At 56.0% G+C, this 17908-nt stretch overlaps 6 protein-coding genes and 1 non-coding gene across 7 annotated transcripts; 5 read left to right on the top strand and 2 right to left on the bottom strand.

Annotated features, from left to right (window-relative positions):
• The first annotated feature begins 456 nt into the window (after positions 1-456).
• B0I36DRAFT_289546 (general substrate transporter) lies at positions 457-2636 on the top strand. The gene is made up of 3 exons (XM_046151676.1): positions 457-688; positions 774-881; positions 953-2636. Exons 1-3 carry the CDS (start codon positions 573-575, stop codon positions 2328-2330), a joined length of 1602 nt encoding a protein of 533 aa, XP_046013148.1. The 5' UTR covers positions 457-572; the 3' UTR covers positions 2331-2636.
• A 187-nt stretch (positions 2637-2823) lies between these two features.
• B0I36DRAFT_384242 (heterokaryon incompatibility protein-domain-containing protein) lies at positions 2824-6186 on the top strand. The gene is made up of 4 exons (XM_046160993.1): positions 2824-3007; positions 3133-3626; positions 3702-4674; positions 4796-6186. The coding sequence occupies exons 1-4, from the start codon at positions 2900-2902 to the stop codon at positions 6164-6166; spliced, it is 2946 nt and encodes a 981-aa protein (XP_046013147.1). The 5' UTR covers positions 2824-2899; the 3' UTR covers positions 6167-6186.
• Positions 6187-6841: 655 nt separating this feature from the next.
• B0I36DRAFT_323958 (FMN-dependent dehydrogenase) lies at positions 6842-8317 on the top strand. Its single transcript, XM_046154042.1, has one exon. The coding sequence runs from the start codon at positions 6853-6855 to the stop codon at positions 8122-8124; it is 1272 nt and encodes a 423-aa protein (XP_046013146.1). The 5' UTR covers positions 6842-6852; the 3' UTR covers positions 8125-8317.
• Positions 8318-8786: 469 nt separating this feature from the next.
• B0I36DRAFT_t84 lies at positions 8787-8857 on the bottom strand. Its single transcript has one exon. It is a non-coding gene; the product is annotated as a tRNA-Gly (tRNA).
• A 186-nt stretch (positions 8858-9043) lies between these two features.
• B0I36DRAFT_363154 (acyl-CoA N-acyltransferase) lies at positions 9044-9734 on the bottom strand (the record flags this gene model as incomplete). The annotated part of the gene is made up of 2 exons (XM_046158759.1): positions 9044-9363; positions 9428-9734. 2 exons carry the CDS (start codon positions 9732-9734, stop codon positions 9044-9046), a joined length of 627 nt encoding a protein of 208 aa, XP_046013145.1.
• Positions 9735-12609: 2875 nt separating this feature from the next.
• On the top strand, positions 12610-14987 carry B0I36DRAFT_123062 (uncharacterized protein). Its single transcript, XM_046148070.1, has 2 exons — positions 12610-12777; positions 12877-14987. Exons 1-2 carry the CDS (start codon positions 12669-12671, stop codon positions 14733-14735), a joined length of 1968 nt encoding a protein of 655 aa, XP_046013144.1. The 5' UTR covers positions 12610-12668; the 3' UTR covers positions 14736-14987.
• A 1139-nt stretch (positions 14988-16126) lies between these two features.
• On the top strand, positions 16127-17725 carry B0I36DRAFT_363152 (uncharacterized protein; the record flags this gene model as incomplete). Its single annotated transcript, XM_046158758.1, has 3 exons — positions 16127-16786; positions 16890-17511; positions 17640-17725. 3 exons carry the CDS (start codon positions 16127-16129, stop codon positions 17723-17725), a joined length of 1368 nt encoding a protein of 455 aa, XP_046013143.1.
• Between the last annotated feature and the right edge of the window lie 183 nt (positions 17726-17908).

Raw genomic sequence — 17908 nt, 5'->3', positions numbered from 1 at the left:
ATGTTCGATCAGGGGGTTCAAAGTTTCAGCCGACCGGCCTATGCGCCTCTGCTTCAAAGCACTCCAGCTTTTGCCCTTGAGTCCATCGTGCCGCTTGCTGTGTGCCTCAATCAAAGTCCCGGGGTATACGCGGGGGGACGAGGTGGATCCGGGGCCGCCATAGGACGTCGGAACTACGGCCGAAGCGTGCGTCGGTGCCGTAGCGACTCATGTGTCCCGTGTTTGGCAGCGCCACACGAGTCTGACGGTCTACTGTGGCAGAGGTGTGACTGCGGTTAACTTGAGTCCCTGGAAGGCTCCACGCACTCTCCGCCCTCTCTCCGCCTTTTGCCCATGGGGAACGACACCCCCCTGTCGGGAGCTTGACCCGACGACCGGGAACCATCAAAAGAAGGAGCAGCCGCAACTCCACTTCTCTTGCTTCCTCCCTGGCTCCGTTCCGCATAAAACCCTCCCGCGGCCATCCCGGACCGACTGTTTCTCGTGGTGCATCACTTAGGCACTTCTTGTCCTTTTCCTGGCTCTCCTTGCCCATCTCTATTGGCTCGCCTGCTCTCCATCCCGCACACGACATGAGAAACCCATTCGAGCTCAAGGAGCGCCCGGGCGAAGAGGCCCCTAAGGAGGTCTATGGCCATCGACCATATCTCCTGGCCTTTGCCGCCTCGTGGGCATCTGCCATGTACGGGTACGTATATGTATACCTCCAACATCCCTTCTCACCTGTATCGGCCCTTTAACAAGCTGGAGACTAACGACCTATCTGCCTGCAGTTATGACTCGGCCTTTATTGGTGGCACCATGAGCCTGCCGTCCTTCCAGGCCGCCTATGGTCTTACCAACGTCAGCAAGCAGGCCAGAGCGGCATTGTCCTCCAATATGTGAGCTATCTCTCCCCTTTCACCAAGACCTTAGACCACAATTGGGCACTAACGTGGTCGATCTTCTCCAGTGTCTCGACCTTCCAAGGCGGCGCCTTCTTCGGCTGCGCCATTGGTTTCTTTCTCGCCGAGCGCTGGGGCCGCAAGATCTCTATGCTCATCTCGGCTGTGGTCTTCATGGTCGGCGCGGGACTGCAGTTGGCTGGCAATCTTGGTTGCCTGTACGCGGGCCGCGCGCTCACCGGTCTGGGCGTCGGCGCCTCGGCCATGATCCTTCCCATCTATGTCTCCGAGTGCTCCCCCGCGCTGATCCGCGGCCGGCTTGTCGGCGTCTTCGAGATCATGTTGCAGGTTGCCCTCGTCTTTGGCTTCTGGGTCAACTACGGCGTCAACCAGAACATCCCAGGCGACACGGACGAGCAATGGCACATCCCCGTTGCCGTGCAGTTTGTGCCCGCGGGCCTCCTCCTCATCTCGCTGGCCCCCATGCCCGAGTCCCCTCGCTGGTATGCGTCAAAGGGCCGCATGGCCGAGGCAGCCAAGTCTCTTTCATGGATTCGCCACCTGCCCGAAGACCACCCATATGTCCTCCGCGAGCTGTCCGTCATTGAGACGGCCATCACTCACGAGGTCGAGGCCACAGCCCACGGCGGGCGGCGCACCTACGGGCAAATGGCACGCGAGCTCACGCAGAAGGGCATCCGCAACCGGCTCGTCATCGCATTCGCCATGGTGCTCCTGCAGAACCTGACGGGCATCAACGCTGTCAACTATTACTCGCCGTCCATCTTTCAATCCATCGGGTACACGGGCACTTCCACAGGCCTGCTCGCCACGGGAATCTTTGGCATCATCAAGATGTTTGCGACCATCGTATACGCCGCCATCCTGGTCGACCGCTTCGGCCGCCGCCCGCTGCTCATCTTTGGCGGCATCTTCGCGGGCCTGGCCATGTTCTACCTGGGCGTCTACAGCAAAGTGAGCAACTCGTTCGTGTCGACCCCTCCGCGGGACGCGGGCGCCAACACGGCCGTCGCCATGGTCTACATCTACGCCTTCTTCTACGGGTGCTCCTGGAACGGGATCCCCTGGCTCTTCACCTCCGAGGTGCTCCCCACGCGCATCCGCACGCTCGGCATGACCGTCACCATCTGCTTCCAGTGGCTCACGCAGTTCATGGTCGTCTACTCCCTGCCCTACATGATCCTGGGCATCAGCTACGGCACGTTCCTCTTCTTTGGCGCGTGCACCGTCGTCGCCATCGTGTTTGCCTGGCTGTTTGTGCCCGAGACCAAGGGCGTCCAGCTCGAGGACATGGATTTGCTGTTTGGCCCGGACGTCTCCGTCTTCGCGAAGCAGGCGCATGCCAACTACACCCGCGCTGTCGGGGCTAGGGCGGTGGTCAGGGACGAGAAGATCGGTGCTGTCGTGGAGGAGGCCGAGGTGTGAGAAAGTGTGTGCGCGCGTGTGCGCATTATGTGTGTGGATGGCCAAGCCGGTCATGAGCCTTCCTGAGAATAGCTAAGCATTTGATACTCTGAATAAATATCCTGCTCCGGAAATGGGATGCTGAAAGCGGCACAGGACCCGCTTATGTGTTGATGTGCTCGCCTTCCATGTTTCAAGACTACACAATCCTGCGCCTACGTGCCAGAAGCTGGGCAAAAATAGAGTGAAAGCAGTAACGTGAAGACACCATGCGTTCACGACCTCTCCCAGGCCACATCTGGCAGGCCGCAAGGCAAGACCTTTTACGCATTGCCACACGAGCCATTTTCATTCCGGCCTAGACATTTAGACAAGCACCTGGCTGACTCATAACATGAGCTGATTTTGTACCATCCCCGCAGTCCGCGCCGTTGCGCTCATTGGCTACCAGTACTAGGTTCAGGTGTCTGCCTGGCAATCTCACCTCCCAGGCTGGGCGGGGTAGGCAAGCCGGAAATCGTCCTTGCGACAACACCACCAACCTATGATCCGTTTGGTCATTAGCCGGACCTTTTTGGCCTTGAACAGCCATGGAACGGTTCAGGAGCGCCAGAAGCGCGCTGCTCAAAACCGCAGACTCCGTAACGGACTCTTTCAAGCAGTTGAAGATTGTGCAAAACGTTGAGAGGGAGATCCAGGCAAGTCAATTCCAGCTGCGGGGGACCGAGTAACCTACACTCCCTCGGAACATCATGCAAGGCAGCCCGAACAAGATCTGTTCTGTCTGGTGTGCGCTCTAGCTCATTTGACACCTTCTTGACAGGAATGGAAGGCTGTCGACCCCTTCCCGTACGAGCCACTGCCTACGCCTACAAGCATCCGCCTCATCAAGCTTGCACCTTCCAAGAAGATGGAAAAGGCTGCACGGTTGGGGAAGCCGGTCAGCGGGGATGCACACGACGACGACGACGACGACGACGACGAGGATGACGACAACAATGTACAGTTCGTCATGCACATAGCAGAGCTGGACCGCAACCCACAATTCACAGCGTTGTCGTACACGTGGCGTCAACAGCGGTCAACACTCGGCGCCTTCACCAGGATTTTGGCGTCAATTTCCAAGCAAACACTGAAAGATGAGCCGCTGTATCTCGAAGCCAAGGACCCCGACGAAGACCTCGTGGCGTCACGCAAGGTGACTTGCAACGGACATAGGATGATGGTGTTTGAAAACCTGTTCGAGGCACTTAAACGGCTGCACAGGACCATGCCTGGCGTGTGGCTCTGGATTGATGCTATATGTATGAATCAAAGGTGTGGTTGCATGCTTGATTTTGAGCCCTGACGAATATTTTCATTACCTGGAGACCTAGTTAACTAGATGTACAGCGATCTAACGGAACTGACAGCTCAGATCCAAATCATGGGTCGCATCTATCAGTCTGCCCAACTTGTCGTTGTCTGGCTGGGGCTCATTTCCTGGGCGGCTGAAAGAGGACTGAAGGCCCTTCAGGAGATGGCTCGAGCAGACAAGCCAATGCCACCGTATCCATGGGACAGGTCCAGGGTCAGCATCGGGGAAAGCGCAGCCGATGACTGGAAGCTGTTGTGCGCTGCCTCAACGGCCTTCCATCTGGCTAACAGGTCTTGGATGAAGCGCGTGTGGGTCGTCCAAGAGCTTTGCCTTGCCAGGAATATCACGTATTTACACGGCAAGCACGAGATTGGCCTTGAGACCTTATTGTTCTCGTGTGAGTGGTATCTGGATGGCCGCGGTCGTGGCGAGGCTGCCCTCTGGTCCGACTGGCAGAAGCCCTTGGAGCGGATCCTTAGTAGCCACATGCGTTTTCTTCCAACAACGCTTAAGGCCCGTGAAGAGTTTGCCAGAGGCAACAAGTGGACTCTCCTTCAGTGGTTTCAAGCGTGTAAAGGGCGTTTGGCGTCCGTTGGGAAGGACTACGTCTTTGCCGGGCTGTCTCTGGTTCAAGAAGACTGCTTGTCCATTGATCAGCGGTTACAAATCGCACCAACCCTCCCTGTCAGGGGCGAGGAGACAACGGATGCTTCAGCGTCGCTCAATCTACCCATTGAGATATCACACCAGGGATCTCTTGATAGCCAAGGCCCCATGACTCGAGCGCTCTGGCCGGCACTCGTCCCAAACTATTCGGTTCAAGATGTGGAGGTATTCGTCAATGCTGCTGCCTGCATCTTGACACATGCTACTCTGGAAGATCTGCTTAGAGTTGCATCGCGCCTTCGCGATAAGCACCAGTTCAGAGCGGCTTTCGAACCGCAGCCCCACGAGCCGGAAGCATTTTCTGGCCTACCTTCCTGGGTTCCCGCGCTGGGTTCATGGACGGTCAGTCATCTCCTGCATACCCCCCGTGAGATTAAACAGCCTGTTACCTCATCACTATTTGCCTCGTTCTCGTGGCGCATTCTAGTGACACGGTTTGGCTGATCTGACTAACAAGCTGCAGTCTGCTCTGTTGGCAGATTTGGTCCCGTCCACTGTGAACAGCCCATTCGCAGCTTGCACGTCTAGCTCAATGTCGAGATCCCATACCAACTTGAGAACTGTTTTTACCGGCCCCCGGATCTCGGCAAACTGCAAGATACTCCAAGTTGATGCTGCAACTTTCGATGAAATCGCCTCGGTCGAATTTGAAATAGACATCCCTCCCGCATACGCGGAGCTCAGGAAGCTTATGCGGTTTCTACCACGCTTCTCGGGCAGTGAAAGGCGATCCGGCGACTCCGTCGAGCAGGGCAAATACGACAACAACTCTCATCATTCGCCAGAAGGAAGCGCATCCTCCCTGTCCTTCTTGGAACTTGTCGCGTGCACCATGGTTGCTGGGCAAATCGCCGGGCAGCAAGTAACGCCGGCGCAAGCCGGAACGCTGCTTTGCGAATCAATCACGTCCAAGGTACAAAAGGTCATTGCCGGCAAGCAGCGCCAGATTGCCGAGGATCAGAACGCCCAGCAGCGATTGGAAGTAGAAGCCAAAAAGCGTGGACACGATATTGACTACCTGCAGACCACGCTGGAAGACAACACCATGGCTAACAAATGGAGAGCAAAGCGCAATGCCATCGATGCAGGCTTGGACGCAGTGAGAGAAATCACCGCCGAGCTCGAGGCACTCAAATCCGCCTTTCCAGACCTCAACTGGCCGAAAGAAAGTGTTTTGGTGCTCAGAGAACAGGATGTGGAGCGCGCCAGAGCTGAACGAAGCGAGTCCCGTAATAAGAGGCTCATGGAACTTCGGGAGAAGAGGCCTTTTGATATTAAGTCAATCAGCAGTGTTCCTGGTACCTTGCTGGAGCGAGGAAAGATGAGCGCCAACGACTTACTTGACAGTTGGAATGACGTGGCTTACTTGTTCACCTTGGCCCCTGAGGAAGCATACCGCCGGGTTGTCTCAGACGAATGTCATGCCTTTGAACAAGCTTGTTTCGAAATGCTTACTTGGCGCAGGATCTGTCTGACCAAGCGTGGGTATATCATGCTGGGACCACGCTGGGTTGATGAAGGCGACAGTGTATTGCTGTTGCCCAATAGCACTGTTCCATTCGTATTCGCTCGGGAAAGGGATGATCTGGCGAGAGAAGAGGCTAGGATCAAGGAAAGATTATCACACGAGGATACGTCCGACGACTATTACCAGACATGGAGGGCAGTCAGGCCACAGCTGGACATGAGGCTGGCTGAAGTGCAGGAACGGCTACAGCAAATCGCAGAGCATCATGACGACCACTGGGTGCTCCTAGGTGAGGCCTATGTACAAGGCGTCATGCAGGGAGAAGCAGTCGCGGAGGTGGAATTTGGTAGCGTCACGATAGCATAAATTTGAACACTTGCATAGTCATCGGTCCGCTTGCCTGCGCATACCGTCAGTGAAAACGTTACTGTGTGAACCGTAAAGAGAGGGCCAAGTCCTCCAAGATGGATCGTGTTCGTCGCATTGGTCGCGATCTTTGCTGGTTTGTCCAAAACTATATGCCATCTCCACGTCGATTCGGTTGGTACTGTGAACGGCAGATAGAAATTGGCAAACGGCTGACCCTTACCTGCAGACGAGATTCGACCCTACTAGGCGATGGGAACTGTGGAAAATCCTGAGCCAATGATGGGCCGTCTCGGCCATTCCGAAAGGCAGGCTCGGCTGCTAGGAGACACCTGCATCAGCCTTGCATCTCGAGGCAACCACAGTCACGTTGAGCCAACCAATTTTCTTGCATCTTTTCGTTTTAAAAGTGATCCTGGCAGTGAAATAGACACAGATTCAGGACCCAAGGCTGCAAAGCCTATTTCTGTACAGTCCCGGAGGAATAAGCTGACCAATCACATCATATGACGTTGGTGCCACTAATTGCAGTCATAGGCATGTCATCAGTAACCCGTTGGGATCATCTCCAAATTTTGGAAGTAGCTGATGTCATGACAAGCGAGGTAACACATATAATGCCATGCAAAGACCTGCAACTCCACTGTTCCAACTTCCCTTTGCCAAGCTTTTGCACTACACACATCATGAGTGACGCACATAATCCAAACATCAAGGCTCGGGAAACGCCCCAATGGGGTCTGCTGCAACGGGAGATGTTCTGGGCGCCAAACGAGGGCCGCCACCCACCCTTGAACACAAGTCCTGACAAGCTCAAGAAGCTTGCCGAGGAGAGGCTCAGCGAGGCCGGCTGGCTCTACTCGTCCTGCAACGCTGGCCAGTCATGGACGCACTACGCGAACAGGATGGCATTCTATCGCCACCAGATCATTCCCAGAACGCTGGTGGACACCAACTCCAGGGACACGGTGACCACGCTCTTCGGCCAACGCATGTCAGCACCTGTCGGTTTCGCTCCGATCGGCATCAATCGCATCTACCATCCCACGGGAGAGCTATCGCCCGCGAAGGTGGCTGCCGAGCTCAACATCCCGTACTGTCTCTCCTCTGCTGGGAGCTATAGCATCGAGGAGACAGCCAAGGCAAACGGCAACGGCCCTCGATACTTCCAGCTGTACTGGAGTCCGGACGACAAAGTCGCCACGTCCATGCTGGAACGGGCTCACAAGGCTGGCTACTCAGCCTGCATACTGACGACAGACACATGGCAGCTGGGCTGGCGCCACGATGATGTGGCCATGGGTAACTACGCCTTTTACCACGAACACGGGGCTGGCGATCTCGGCCTCAACGATCCAGCGTTCCTCCAGCGGGTCAAAGAGGCAGGGCTGGACCCGGCCAAGAACCCCAAGGAGGTCGGGGCCAAGTGGATCGACGAGAACATATGGCACGGCCACGCCCGCACCTGGGACGAACTCCCGGGTCTGATCAAGCAGTGGAAGCGCATCTCGGGAGGCAAACCATTCTGTATCAAGGGCATACAGAACGTCGCCGACGCGAGAAAGGCCGTGGAAATGGGAGTCGACGGCATCATCGTGTCCAACCATGCCGGACGGCAGGTGGACGGTGCCATTGGCAGCCTGGACGCGCTCGAAAAGGTAGTCAAGGCAGTGGGGGACAAGACAGTCATCATGTTCGACTCGGGAGTCCGCGGCGCAGCCGACATCTTCAAGGCGCTCGCCCTCGGGGCCAAGTTTGTCTTCGTTGGCCGCCTCTGGGTCTGGGCACTCGGCGCAGCTGGAGAGGAAGGCGTCCGCCATGTCATGAAGAGCCTTCTTGCCGAGTTCGACATCCTGATGAACGTGTCCGGATACGCGAGTATCGATGCCATTGACCGGGAGGCCATTGACTCCCTCCCTAGAGGCACCTACTTTCCGGCAAACCCCGATCTTACCTAAATGGTTCCCAAGGTTCAGCAGGTTGCCGGATGGGCTGGATTCTGAGCAGAAACTATCATCTGTAAGCCGGGAGGTTATACCTGTGTCGATGACCTCAGATACATGAATCGAAGTTCTGAATCTCGTTATCCATGCCGAAACTGTAAACTGGTTTTCGCTCTACCCGACGTTGAACTAGCCTGTGTCAATGCCCTCGAGGTCTCCATGGCATTCTGCGGCACATTTGTTCATGACAGGGATATGTATGGTTGGCAATGTTGATGAAGGGGTCGCGATCGAGTAAGCAGTCATGAAACAAATGATATAGTCCGAAATCCCCCAACAATCAAAGTGTGGTTTGGTTCCCATCTCCTCAAGTGTAAAGATAGAACCGGATCTTAGGATAGTCTCGTGGTCCCATCACCTCCGCCCAGGTGGAGAACCATATTGCGGCAGAACCTATGCTGCACAACGATACTTGAATCATGCAGCGGTGCGCCGCACCCGTAGAAGTCATTGGCCCACCTGGGCATGTCCAAGGGTTCATGGTCAGGGGTGCCCTGACGGCGCAACACTCCGCACCAATTTGGCAGGACCCAGATTAGACCCGAAAAAAAAGGGAGCAGTATTCAACAAAAGCTCCAAAAGGAAAGGCCCGCTCCAAGTCGGAGCAGCCAAGTGAATGCATCAGCCGTGAATCGAACACGGGGCCCATCGATGGCAACGATGGATTTTACCACTAAACCACTGATGCTGTTACTTGATTGGTTGAGGGATCTCTCATTACACGATTATAGATACGTGTGCACTAACGAAGGCGCCTGGCGAGTTGGTGTTTCCGGTAGCGATGCGTTGCTTGGGACAAACGAAAAGAAGCCAAATCTACGCCTGTTTACAAAATCTTTAATCCAGCATTGATGCGACTTTAAACATTTAGTTTCTATAGAGTCGTATCCTCCGCCCACGACTTGCCTTCCTTCTCCTGCATCTCCCGGTACTCGCTCTCGAGCATCCCCAACTCCACAAAGTCGTGCCAAGCCCCGCGGAACCAGACCTGCTGTCGGCGTCGGCCCTCCGGGACAAAGCCCAACTTTTTGTACAGGTAGATGGCGCGTTCGTTGAAACTGACTGTCTCAATGCTGACGCTGTGCATCCCCGCCATGACGAATGCGTATCCGAGAATCCAGCGGATTGCCTCCGAGCCGTACCCTTTGTTCTGGAAATCCTTGTAGATGCTAATGGCGATGCCCGCATTGCGGTCTGGTCTCACAGCATTAGTATGCAAGTACGATAGAATCGGTTGATCCAGCCGAACCAGACGTACTTTGAACTCCATTGGGATGCGATTTGCTAAGCGCAATGATTCCAATCGGTGTGGCCGTAGCTCCGGACTCATTGCCACTGTCAGTGGCTGGAGGTAGGCAAATCATGACCGCGATCAAGGCGTTGTTCCTGAGGATGTCCGAGAGCTTTTTGGTATGGGCCTTGCCCTGGGGAACCAAGAGATGGATGGTGTTGCCTGACAAGGACACTGTGTCAAGCTGGATTGAGTGGAGGAAGGCTTCATCCTCGGGATTGTCTTCAACCGCCCGGTAGATTAGGTTCTTGGAACGAAAAGGGTCGAAAGCCATGATGTCACTGAATCCGAGGTATCGGCCGTTCAGGAAGCAATGCACAAGAAGTCAGGCGCGTGTGATTCTGGGACATCCAGGCACGATGGGCGGGTTGAGAAAAGCCGCCTTCCTCTATAAATACACGTTTGTGCGTAGAAGGTACGTATGCTCACGGTGGAGGCAACAGGGACAATGGCTTTAGGCAACGTCGTCTCAAACGCGATCCCTGGCCACCTCGATTGGTCCCTGCGTCCGGATTGATAGGTTATACGCGTGTAGACCCAGGCATCGGCCAACCTGCTTACTTGCCAAGAGATAATCCCCACAACAACTTACGAGCGTCCCGCACCTTCCAATTGAAGCTAAGCTGCCGTTTCGGTATGTCACTGCCTTCGGATGTTGTCGAGCGAGCTTCCGGCGTCTCTTCCAAATATAGTATGGGTTTCGATGATCTCCTGCCCTGCCTAGCCCTACTCGATGGGCATGCCAGGAAGCCTGGCATTGCGAACTCCTCAATACCAGTTTTCTGTACCATCCGGCTCCAAGGCATGGAATAGGGCAAAGTTACCCTGGGCAGTGCTCAACCATAGCTTCAACATTCCGACGATATGAGTATGTCTGTGCCTGTATCTGGCACGCAAGGATGGGCGACCTGGTCCGCTCAATGAAGGCACGTGCCGCTTCGTATCTGACACCGTTCAGAGGAGGGTGACTCAAGCACCTTGGAATCTTCGCAAGCGATATGCGATGCTCGATTGTTTCATGGACCGCCTCGTAAGGCGACTGTGGCTCGACTGCTGAGTCGAAGGCGAGCAGTCGCTTATTATAAGTTGCATCAAACTAGGCATGAGTACGACTCTGGGCCAAGCCAGCTGACTGGCGGTGTCTACGGATCCCTGTCCACCTGCTGTGGTTCCTGCCTATGGCTACAGGCACACGCCATGTCGGTGTCCGCTAAGCTTTTTCCGACAGGGGCGAGAGCTGAGGGCTATCGTTCGCAGTATGTGGGCCAGGTATATTATGGAGCACCGTGGGTTCGTGGACCTTCTCGCGAACTGGCAGGATGCGGTAAGCACGCGGCTGGGGGGTATAGTTGGGGAATTAGGAGATATCCCAGACAGCGGACGTGACATGAACAGCAAGACGGCCGCGGCTATCCGAGAAATTCTCTATGTGGCTCGTACAGCTCTTGGGCCTGTCAGAGGGGTCCCTCGATATGATGGACACGACGCGTGAGTGCTGGACTGGGCTAGGACAATATAAGAAGTGGCGCACCTTTTCTGGCGGTTCTGTGCGACGAGATCTTCGGCGGCAGTCTGGTCTGGGCTGCAAAAAGAATCACCGCTACCGTCAACAAGCACCTCCAGCAGCGCCAACGACAACACTGATCCCCGATTCCCCCGCTTTCTAGCAGCAGCCAGCATCAACGGCGAAGGTCTCTGCCAGACCGAGTGAGATCTCGTCCTGAAGACCATACTCCGCCCTACACCCCAAAGTCTCGCCAAGTCCTCCTCGATCTCGACATCCCCTTGCTCCGCGGCCCTTCACCCCCGTCCATCACCGCGAGTCAAGTAATCTTCGCAGCGCAATGGACGCGCTGCCTGACGACCGTCGCGCTGTGGTCCTACCGCATGCAGACACGCATACTGCGCGCACAGGAGCAATACCACGCCCACTCAAACTCCCACTCCCACTCTCACACGTCAACTTCGACACCACACGCTTCCAAACAAGCCACCAGCGCGAAGCAGCGGAGATCCAAGACTTCCAAGGGAAATGGCAGACGACTATTCAAGCGCGCCAGCGGACATGCTCCGGCCCGGAAGAGCACGAAATGTACAGCAGAATCGCCCATCGCGATACACGGGGCATAATACTCGATCTGTACCGTCTTGGATCCTTCGGCGGGTCATTGTCGCGAATGCAGCGAGTGGCAGGAAGAGGCTTACGACCAGCATGGTCTCCTCGGCATCGCCGTCGGCTTCATCATCATCGGCGGCAGCAGAACCTAGCGGGTCGCGAGTATCGCCGCCCCCGCTCGTCCTTTGCGACCAGAGCGTGATGCACGAGCCCGCCCTGCCAATCGTGAGCCAGATCGCGCCGCAGAATCGCAACCCCGCGCTTCGCCGTCGGGCGATGCACTTGTGAAGCCGATGTGTGAGCAGGGAGCACTCGCATTGGGATGGGCTGGGGGCGCATCTAAGGTCCAAGGCGGTGATAGAGGCCGAAGAGGATGGGCGGGTTGAAAGGAGGATTGTGGTTATGCCAGTGGGGGACGGTGAGGTGACATTGGTGAAGACTCGTTCGGTGCGTGGATCCACGTTGGCTCAAACAAGGCCCGATTCGGGGGGTATGTGTCTTTAAACTTGTGATTTGAGCTCGCCTTGCATGAGCATTATTTTCCGGTGTGGACGTGAGAACATAAGCTTAAAGGCCTCAAAGGATGCAAGTCCAGGTAAGAGTATTTTCGAATACGGCGCCCTCCTTACCCAATGGTATTTTACAGATCGACCGCATGGCGGTGTCGCCGGCCAGTTCCAGTAACATGTTGAGCAGTAGTCTATGAAACGAATCGACGACTTATGGAATAGCTATATTCAGGGAGCAACTGTGTTGTGCGCAACGTGTCTGCATCATCGCGAATCACATTGAACACCATCAAATGTGTGCAGCTTCAATAACGACTAATACCGCCAACGCTTACGCCAAACCTCGTCGTTGATGTACGGGGCTGAAGTAAGTACCTCTACCCCAGTCGCCCGATCCGCACCCTGATTCGTGCAATCAGTTACGATCTTGCATATTCGACCAGGGTGCCGAGGGGAAGTCATCAGCACGAATGGCAAGATCGTCTCCCCGCTCAACTTTTCCCATCACCGGACTCAGCGCTCGCGTATCCTCTGCCCGCCCTGAAATCTGGTTTCACAGGCAAAGGACACAGCACAACGGCCCATGGCGACAATGATAGTGTCTGAGTTATGGCTGCAGCATCAGCAAGAGCAGGACTTCCACAATAGCCACGCAGCCGGCAAGCGGCTAAGCACGCCGAAAGTCAAGACTGGTGAGTGACTATTATGCAAGCTGTGCTCGACTGAGCCACAGCGAGGTCCTCCCTCCCAGTCCGTAATTTGGTGCTGAGAGACGCCCTTTGGTCGCACAGGCTGTCGAGGATGCAAGGCCTCACATCTCAAATGCGACGAGCAGAAGCCCTCCTGCGCCCGGTGCCAGAAACGTGGAACAACATGCCATTACCAACCGACACCGCACCTCAACAAGGGGACAGCGCCAAGGAGAACAGCCCGCAACACGAGGCCCGCCAAGCCGTCTCCTGTGACGAACAAAGCGACTCAACCGCGTATTCTGCAACCTGCTGCGTTGACACATGCCCATCACAGAGCACGACCCTCCCACCTGTCTCCCCACCCACCCAGCACAACCATCCGGCCCTGGGAGGCGCAGTACTTTGATAGCTTCCGCTACCTGGTCGTCCCACACCTGCACTATCAGCAGAGCGAGTTCTGGTGCCGCACCGTCCTCCGCGAGAGCCTGCGCGACGAGTGCGTGCGGAACGCCATGCTCGCCCTGGGCGCCCTCGGCCGCGTCCAGGCGCAGCAGTGGAACATTTCTGTCCCGCTATACAAGTCACAGGTCGGCCTACTCGCGAAAGAGGGGAGTACAGGCAGGACGGTGCTGAATCATTACTACCAGGCTCTGGTGCACTACGCCAAGGCCATCAATGCGTTCCGACGACTTCTTACCGAGGCACAGGACAAGAAGCACACCCCCCGCTCGATTCTGATTGCGACGGTGCTGCTGAGCCAATTCGAGCTGCTCCAGGGCAACACCGACGCAGCAGACCAGATTGCCGCCCGGAGTGTATCGCTACTCGGGAATAGGATCATGCGTGGGATTGTTGTTCCCGCACCAACCACCACCAGCGACGACGACGTTGACAGCATGTCCCTGATAGCAGCCGCAATCGACGACGAGGGCGTCTGGGAAGCGGGAACGGAGCTGGTTCTCAAGACTATCCTCAACGCAGCGTGCTCCGCGCTATATCCCAAGGCAAGGGAGGTCATTCTTGCGCTCAACCTTCCTGTCCCCAACAGTGCAACACCTCCAAGTCCCGAAGAGACCTCAGAGAGCTTTGTACTGCTGTGGAAGAGGTGCCTCGCTGTTGTGTGTGTCTGGTATTTCCGCCTCCAAGCACGGATGCTTATCACCCAGCAGCAACAACAACAACAAGACGGCGTGATTTCTACTCCTGGGAACGCAGCCTTCGACGTCTACCCCTTTGTAGTAGCGCACCGTCACGAACAGCGCGCACTACTCGACCTCGTGGCCTCATGGCAGGTCGCTGTCCGCGCGCGTCTAGCAGCCTGCAAGACCCCCGGTCCCGCCGCCACTGCCACTTCCTACAGTAACGCGTACATCGCCTACAGCAAGGCTGCCGTCGCCATACACGCGACCTGCTACTCCCTCCGCACGGCGTTCGACATTACTGGCAAATCATGGGACCCCGACGATGACAGCAGTCACAACCACCACCATGAGTCATCGACACGCGAGTTGCTCGACCAGTGCGAGGCGGTCGTCGACATGGTATCCGAGCAATTGCGCCTCAGCAGCAGCGCCACCGCTGCCGCTACAAGCCTCCGCGACCAAGGCGTGGCCTACGACGGGGTGATGTCTGCGGTGATGCAGATCGCACACCAGGCTCGGCACCGCGGCTTCCGGGCGCGGGCCATGGATATCTGGGGCCGGATGCTCGGGGGTGATGCGCACTGGAATGTGCTTGCGACGTACCTTGCTGCGGTGGCGGTGCATGATGTCGAGGAGGAGTTTAGGGACCCGGTGACAGGGGAGATACCTGTGGACAAGCAGTATATGTGGGTTGAAGGGAGTTGGGATGAGGCGTATACACATTTCAGGGCTGTTGTGGTTGGCAAGGTTCCCGGAGTTGATGGGGTGAGTGATAGGAGAATCGTCATGGTAGCAGCGCCGTGGAAGGTAGCATGATGTGGGAGATGGAATGGGTCAGGTCGTGAAATCACGAATCGGAAATGCCTCACTCATGATCTCGCCACGTTGCAGTCTCATGACAGCTCGAGGCCGCAGAACTGCGAAGAGAGCGAAGAGAAGTTCTGCTCTGTTCAACACCAACGAGCAATCCAAAATCTTAGCTGAAATGAACGTTAATTTGCTAGTATCCCTTTAGAAACGACCCAAGCTTAGACCTTTCTGGCTCTGAGAATTGCTCATCTCATACAAACAACCACTAGCCATCCGTCGACTCACTTGAGGACGTTCCAGCCAAACTTAGAGTCGTAATGGCCATGACTAGTGTTGCGGTTGACGGCAAAAGACGGTGTGAGTATCATCCTGCACAACACCCATAATACTGGTTCAGAAGACTCACAGTAGTGATATTAAAGCATACCCCATGCAAATTATTGTGCCACACTCCCTGTCCACCGGACGCAAACACATTCCCTAAGCTCGTATAGACCTCGGTGCCACCCTCATCCAGACAGTTTTTACCCAACTTCCCCGAAGACCAGAGCCGTCGGCAAGTCGCCCCTACATATAAAGGCTTTGTACGCTTGGTCCGCGGGGAAACTATTCGGCTGATTACTAAACTCTCCCGCCTTGCCCCTGCTTGAGAACAACTACTACATGCCATTCTCAAGCTATATAACCACCCCTTCCTACGTATGAATGGTGGCGTCTACGTCTCGATCGAGCGGTCTCAATTGTTCAACATTTCAAGGCATTCAGAGAGAATGCGCATCGAGTTGATATCCTAGCTGCATCGGCCATCATTTGATGACCCAGCCAGGTCAGAGCTGTTGCTTCTCTTTCAGTGCCATCATAATGCTTCGCACGTAATGGCAGACAGATCCCCTCCCGGTCGTGAATCCCACTTCCCTTCAGGATGATCATGACTGAAATCCGTAGCGTCAGCGACATTGCACGGCCAAATCAAGCCAAAATGTACCGAATGAGCAGTGTTAGTGGGGAAAGGATCTGTACAGTATTTGACTTGGTGTCCCTAGCCTCTTAAACTGTGGCGATTCCCGCCAGATAGCGGATACAGATGGCCGGCTCACTTGATCCACAATCGCGCGGGTTTTCTGTAGCGCTAAATTGCCCTGTCCATCAAGGAGACTAGCGCAAATTAATCGAGGTCCACCTGGCGAATGGGGGATTTGTGAGATGCCGATCCCTCTGGCGCACGTCAACTCACTCCCGGTCCCCGTCCGTGCGGGCTGCGAGGTATGAGTCGTGCAATGTGGAGCTGAAGGACGGAGCAGACATGGCATAAATGACTGGAAAAGCCCCAGAAGCTTGCTGTAGTCGTCTTCGACCACCTCAAGCCCGCCTTGGGCAGTACACTCCTTTGAAGAAAGATGCGCATCGCCATTGTCCCAGCCCTTATTCTCGGCTGCACCGCCGCTGCGGCTCCTGGTCTCGTCGGCGGCCTGCTTGGCGGCGTGACTGGCGGCCTTGTCGGCGGTCTGACCGGCCAGCTCAAAAACACCATTGGCAAAATAGAGCAGCAGCTCAATGACGTGGGCGTCACCGGCTCCGCGCTGCTCGCCCAGCTGGGAGACATTCAGCCCCTTTCGAAGCCCTCGTCCATTCAAGATGTCGTTACAATTCTCACCAAAATCGGCGGTGTCAAGCCGGCAACTCTGCTGGAGAGCACGGTGCAGCTGGTTCTTAGCGGACTTGGCCCGAGCAACCTTGCCACCGTGATGAACCAGTATTCCGCGGGTGTCAACAGCGAAAACAACATCAACCGGGAGCCCGCTAGCCCGGTCTACCCCGCTGCCGCTGGCGACGTACCCTACTCGATCACGGAGGAAAAGCTTCGAGGTGCCATATATATCCCTTCGACCTTTACCTACGGCAAGAAGCCTCCGGTGATTCTTGTCCCAGCGACCGGCACCAAGGGTGGCTTCACCTACTACAACAACCTCGGCAAGCTGCTGCCACAGCAGGAGTATGCGGATCCGGTATGGCTGAATGTGCCTGGTTGGCTCTTGGAAGAGGTCCCGTGGAACTCGGTAAGTTGTTCAGCAGGGCTGCCTCGTTGTTTCCGCATGAGAAGCTCGATACCATCCTCGGCGACCTCAACTGGATGTCGTGAGTACTAATGACTCTTTGCAGGAGTTCGTCGCTTACGCTATCAATTATATCTCGGGTATCACTTCACGAAATGTGTCCGTGGTTGCCCTCTCCCAAGGCAACCTCAACACCCAGTGGGCACTGACCTACTGGCCGTCAACCCGGGCCCTTGTTAGCGACTACATTGCCGTTTCCCCCGACTATCATGGGAGTGCCATCATCGAGGCGATGTGCCCGTCGCTCGGCCTACTCTCCTGTACCCCGTCGCTCTCTCAGCAGACGTACACATCAAACTTTATCCAGTCCTTCCGCCAGCGCAGCGCCGCCGCCTTCGTCCCGACAACCACGATCTACACGGCTACCGACGAGATCGTTCAACCACAACACGGCACCGGCGCCTCCGGTTATCTCCTCCAGGACAGCAGCCGTCCCGCCGCGGGCGTCGTCAACGTCGAGCTGCAGAAAGTCTGCCCACTGGACAGTCCGGCCTCGCTGCTCAGCGACCACGTCAGCCCGCTGTGGGGTGCGGCTCTGCAGGCCCTCATCAAGGACGCCCTTACGCATGACGGACCTGCCGACATCTCACGCATCCCAAACTGGACTGGCGAGTGTTCCAAACTTGCTGCTGATGGTTTGACCCTGGCCGACGTGGTCGGCACTACATGTAAGAACTCCCTCCCTGACGCGCTGTCCGCTACGTGGTCGGCCGGTTCCTGCCTGTCATTTTGCTCTCAGCACTTGCCAACCTCGCGCGATGAACCTGGTTCTAATATCTTCCTTGTGCGAAAACAGCTATTGGACCGATCGCAGTCGCCTCCTGGCTACTATACCCGAAGCGTGTCACCACCGAGCCTGCGGTGCCCGCTTACGCCCTCTAATGATGCCGTCGCTTCCGCATTGACACTTGAGCTGGAAGTTGGACGGGGTAATAGCGTTCAATGGTCACAGATGTTGCACATAGGTCGTCCTAGCCCTCGCAAGTTAATCACCACAACCATCCAGTCTTTTGTGCAATTGCCTCACGATGTTGACGACTTCGCGAAGGGCAAAACAAGACTACC

Source organism: Microdochium trichocladiopsis (genome assembly GCF_020744255.1).
Source record: "Microdochium trichocladiopsis strain MPI-CAGE-CH-0230 chromosome Unknown B0I36scaffold_5, whole genome shotgun sequence".
Taxonomy (NCBI): Eukaryota; Fungi; Ascomycota; class Sordariomycetes; order Xylariales; family Microdochiaceae; genus Microdochium; species Microdochium trichocladiopsis.
This window is presented reverse-complemented; position numbering and strand designations above follow the sequence as displayed.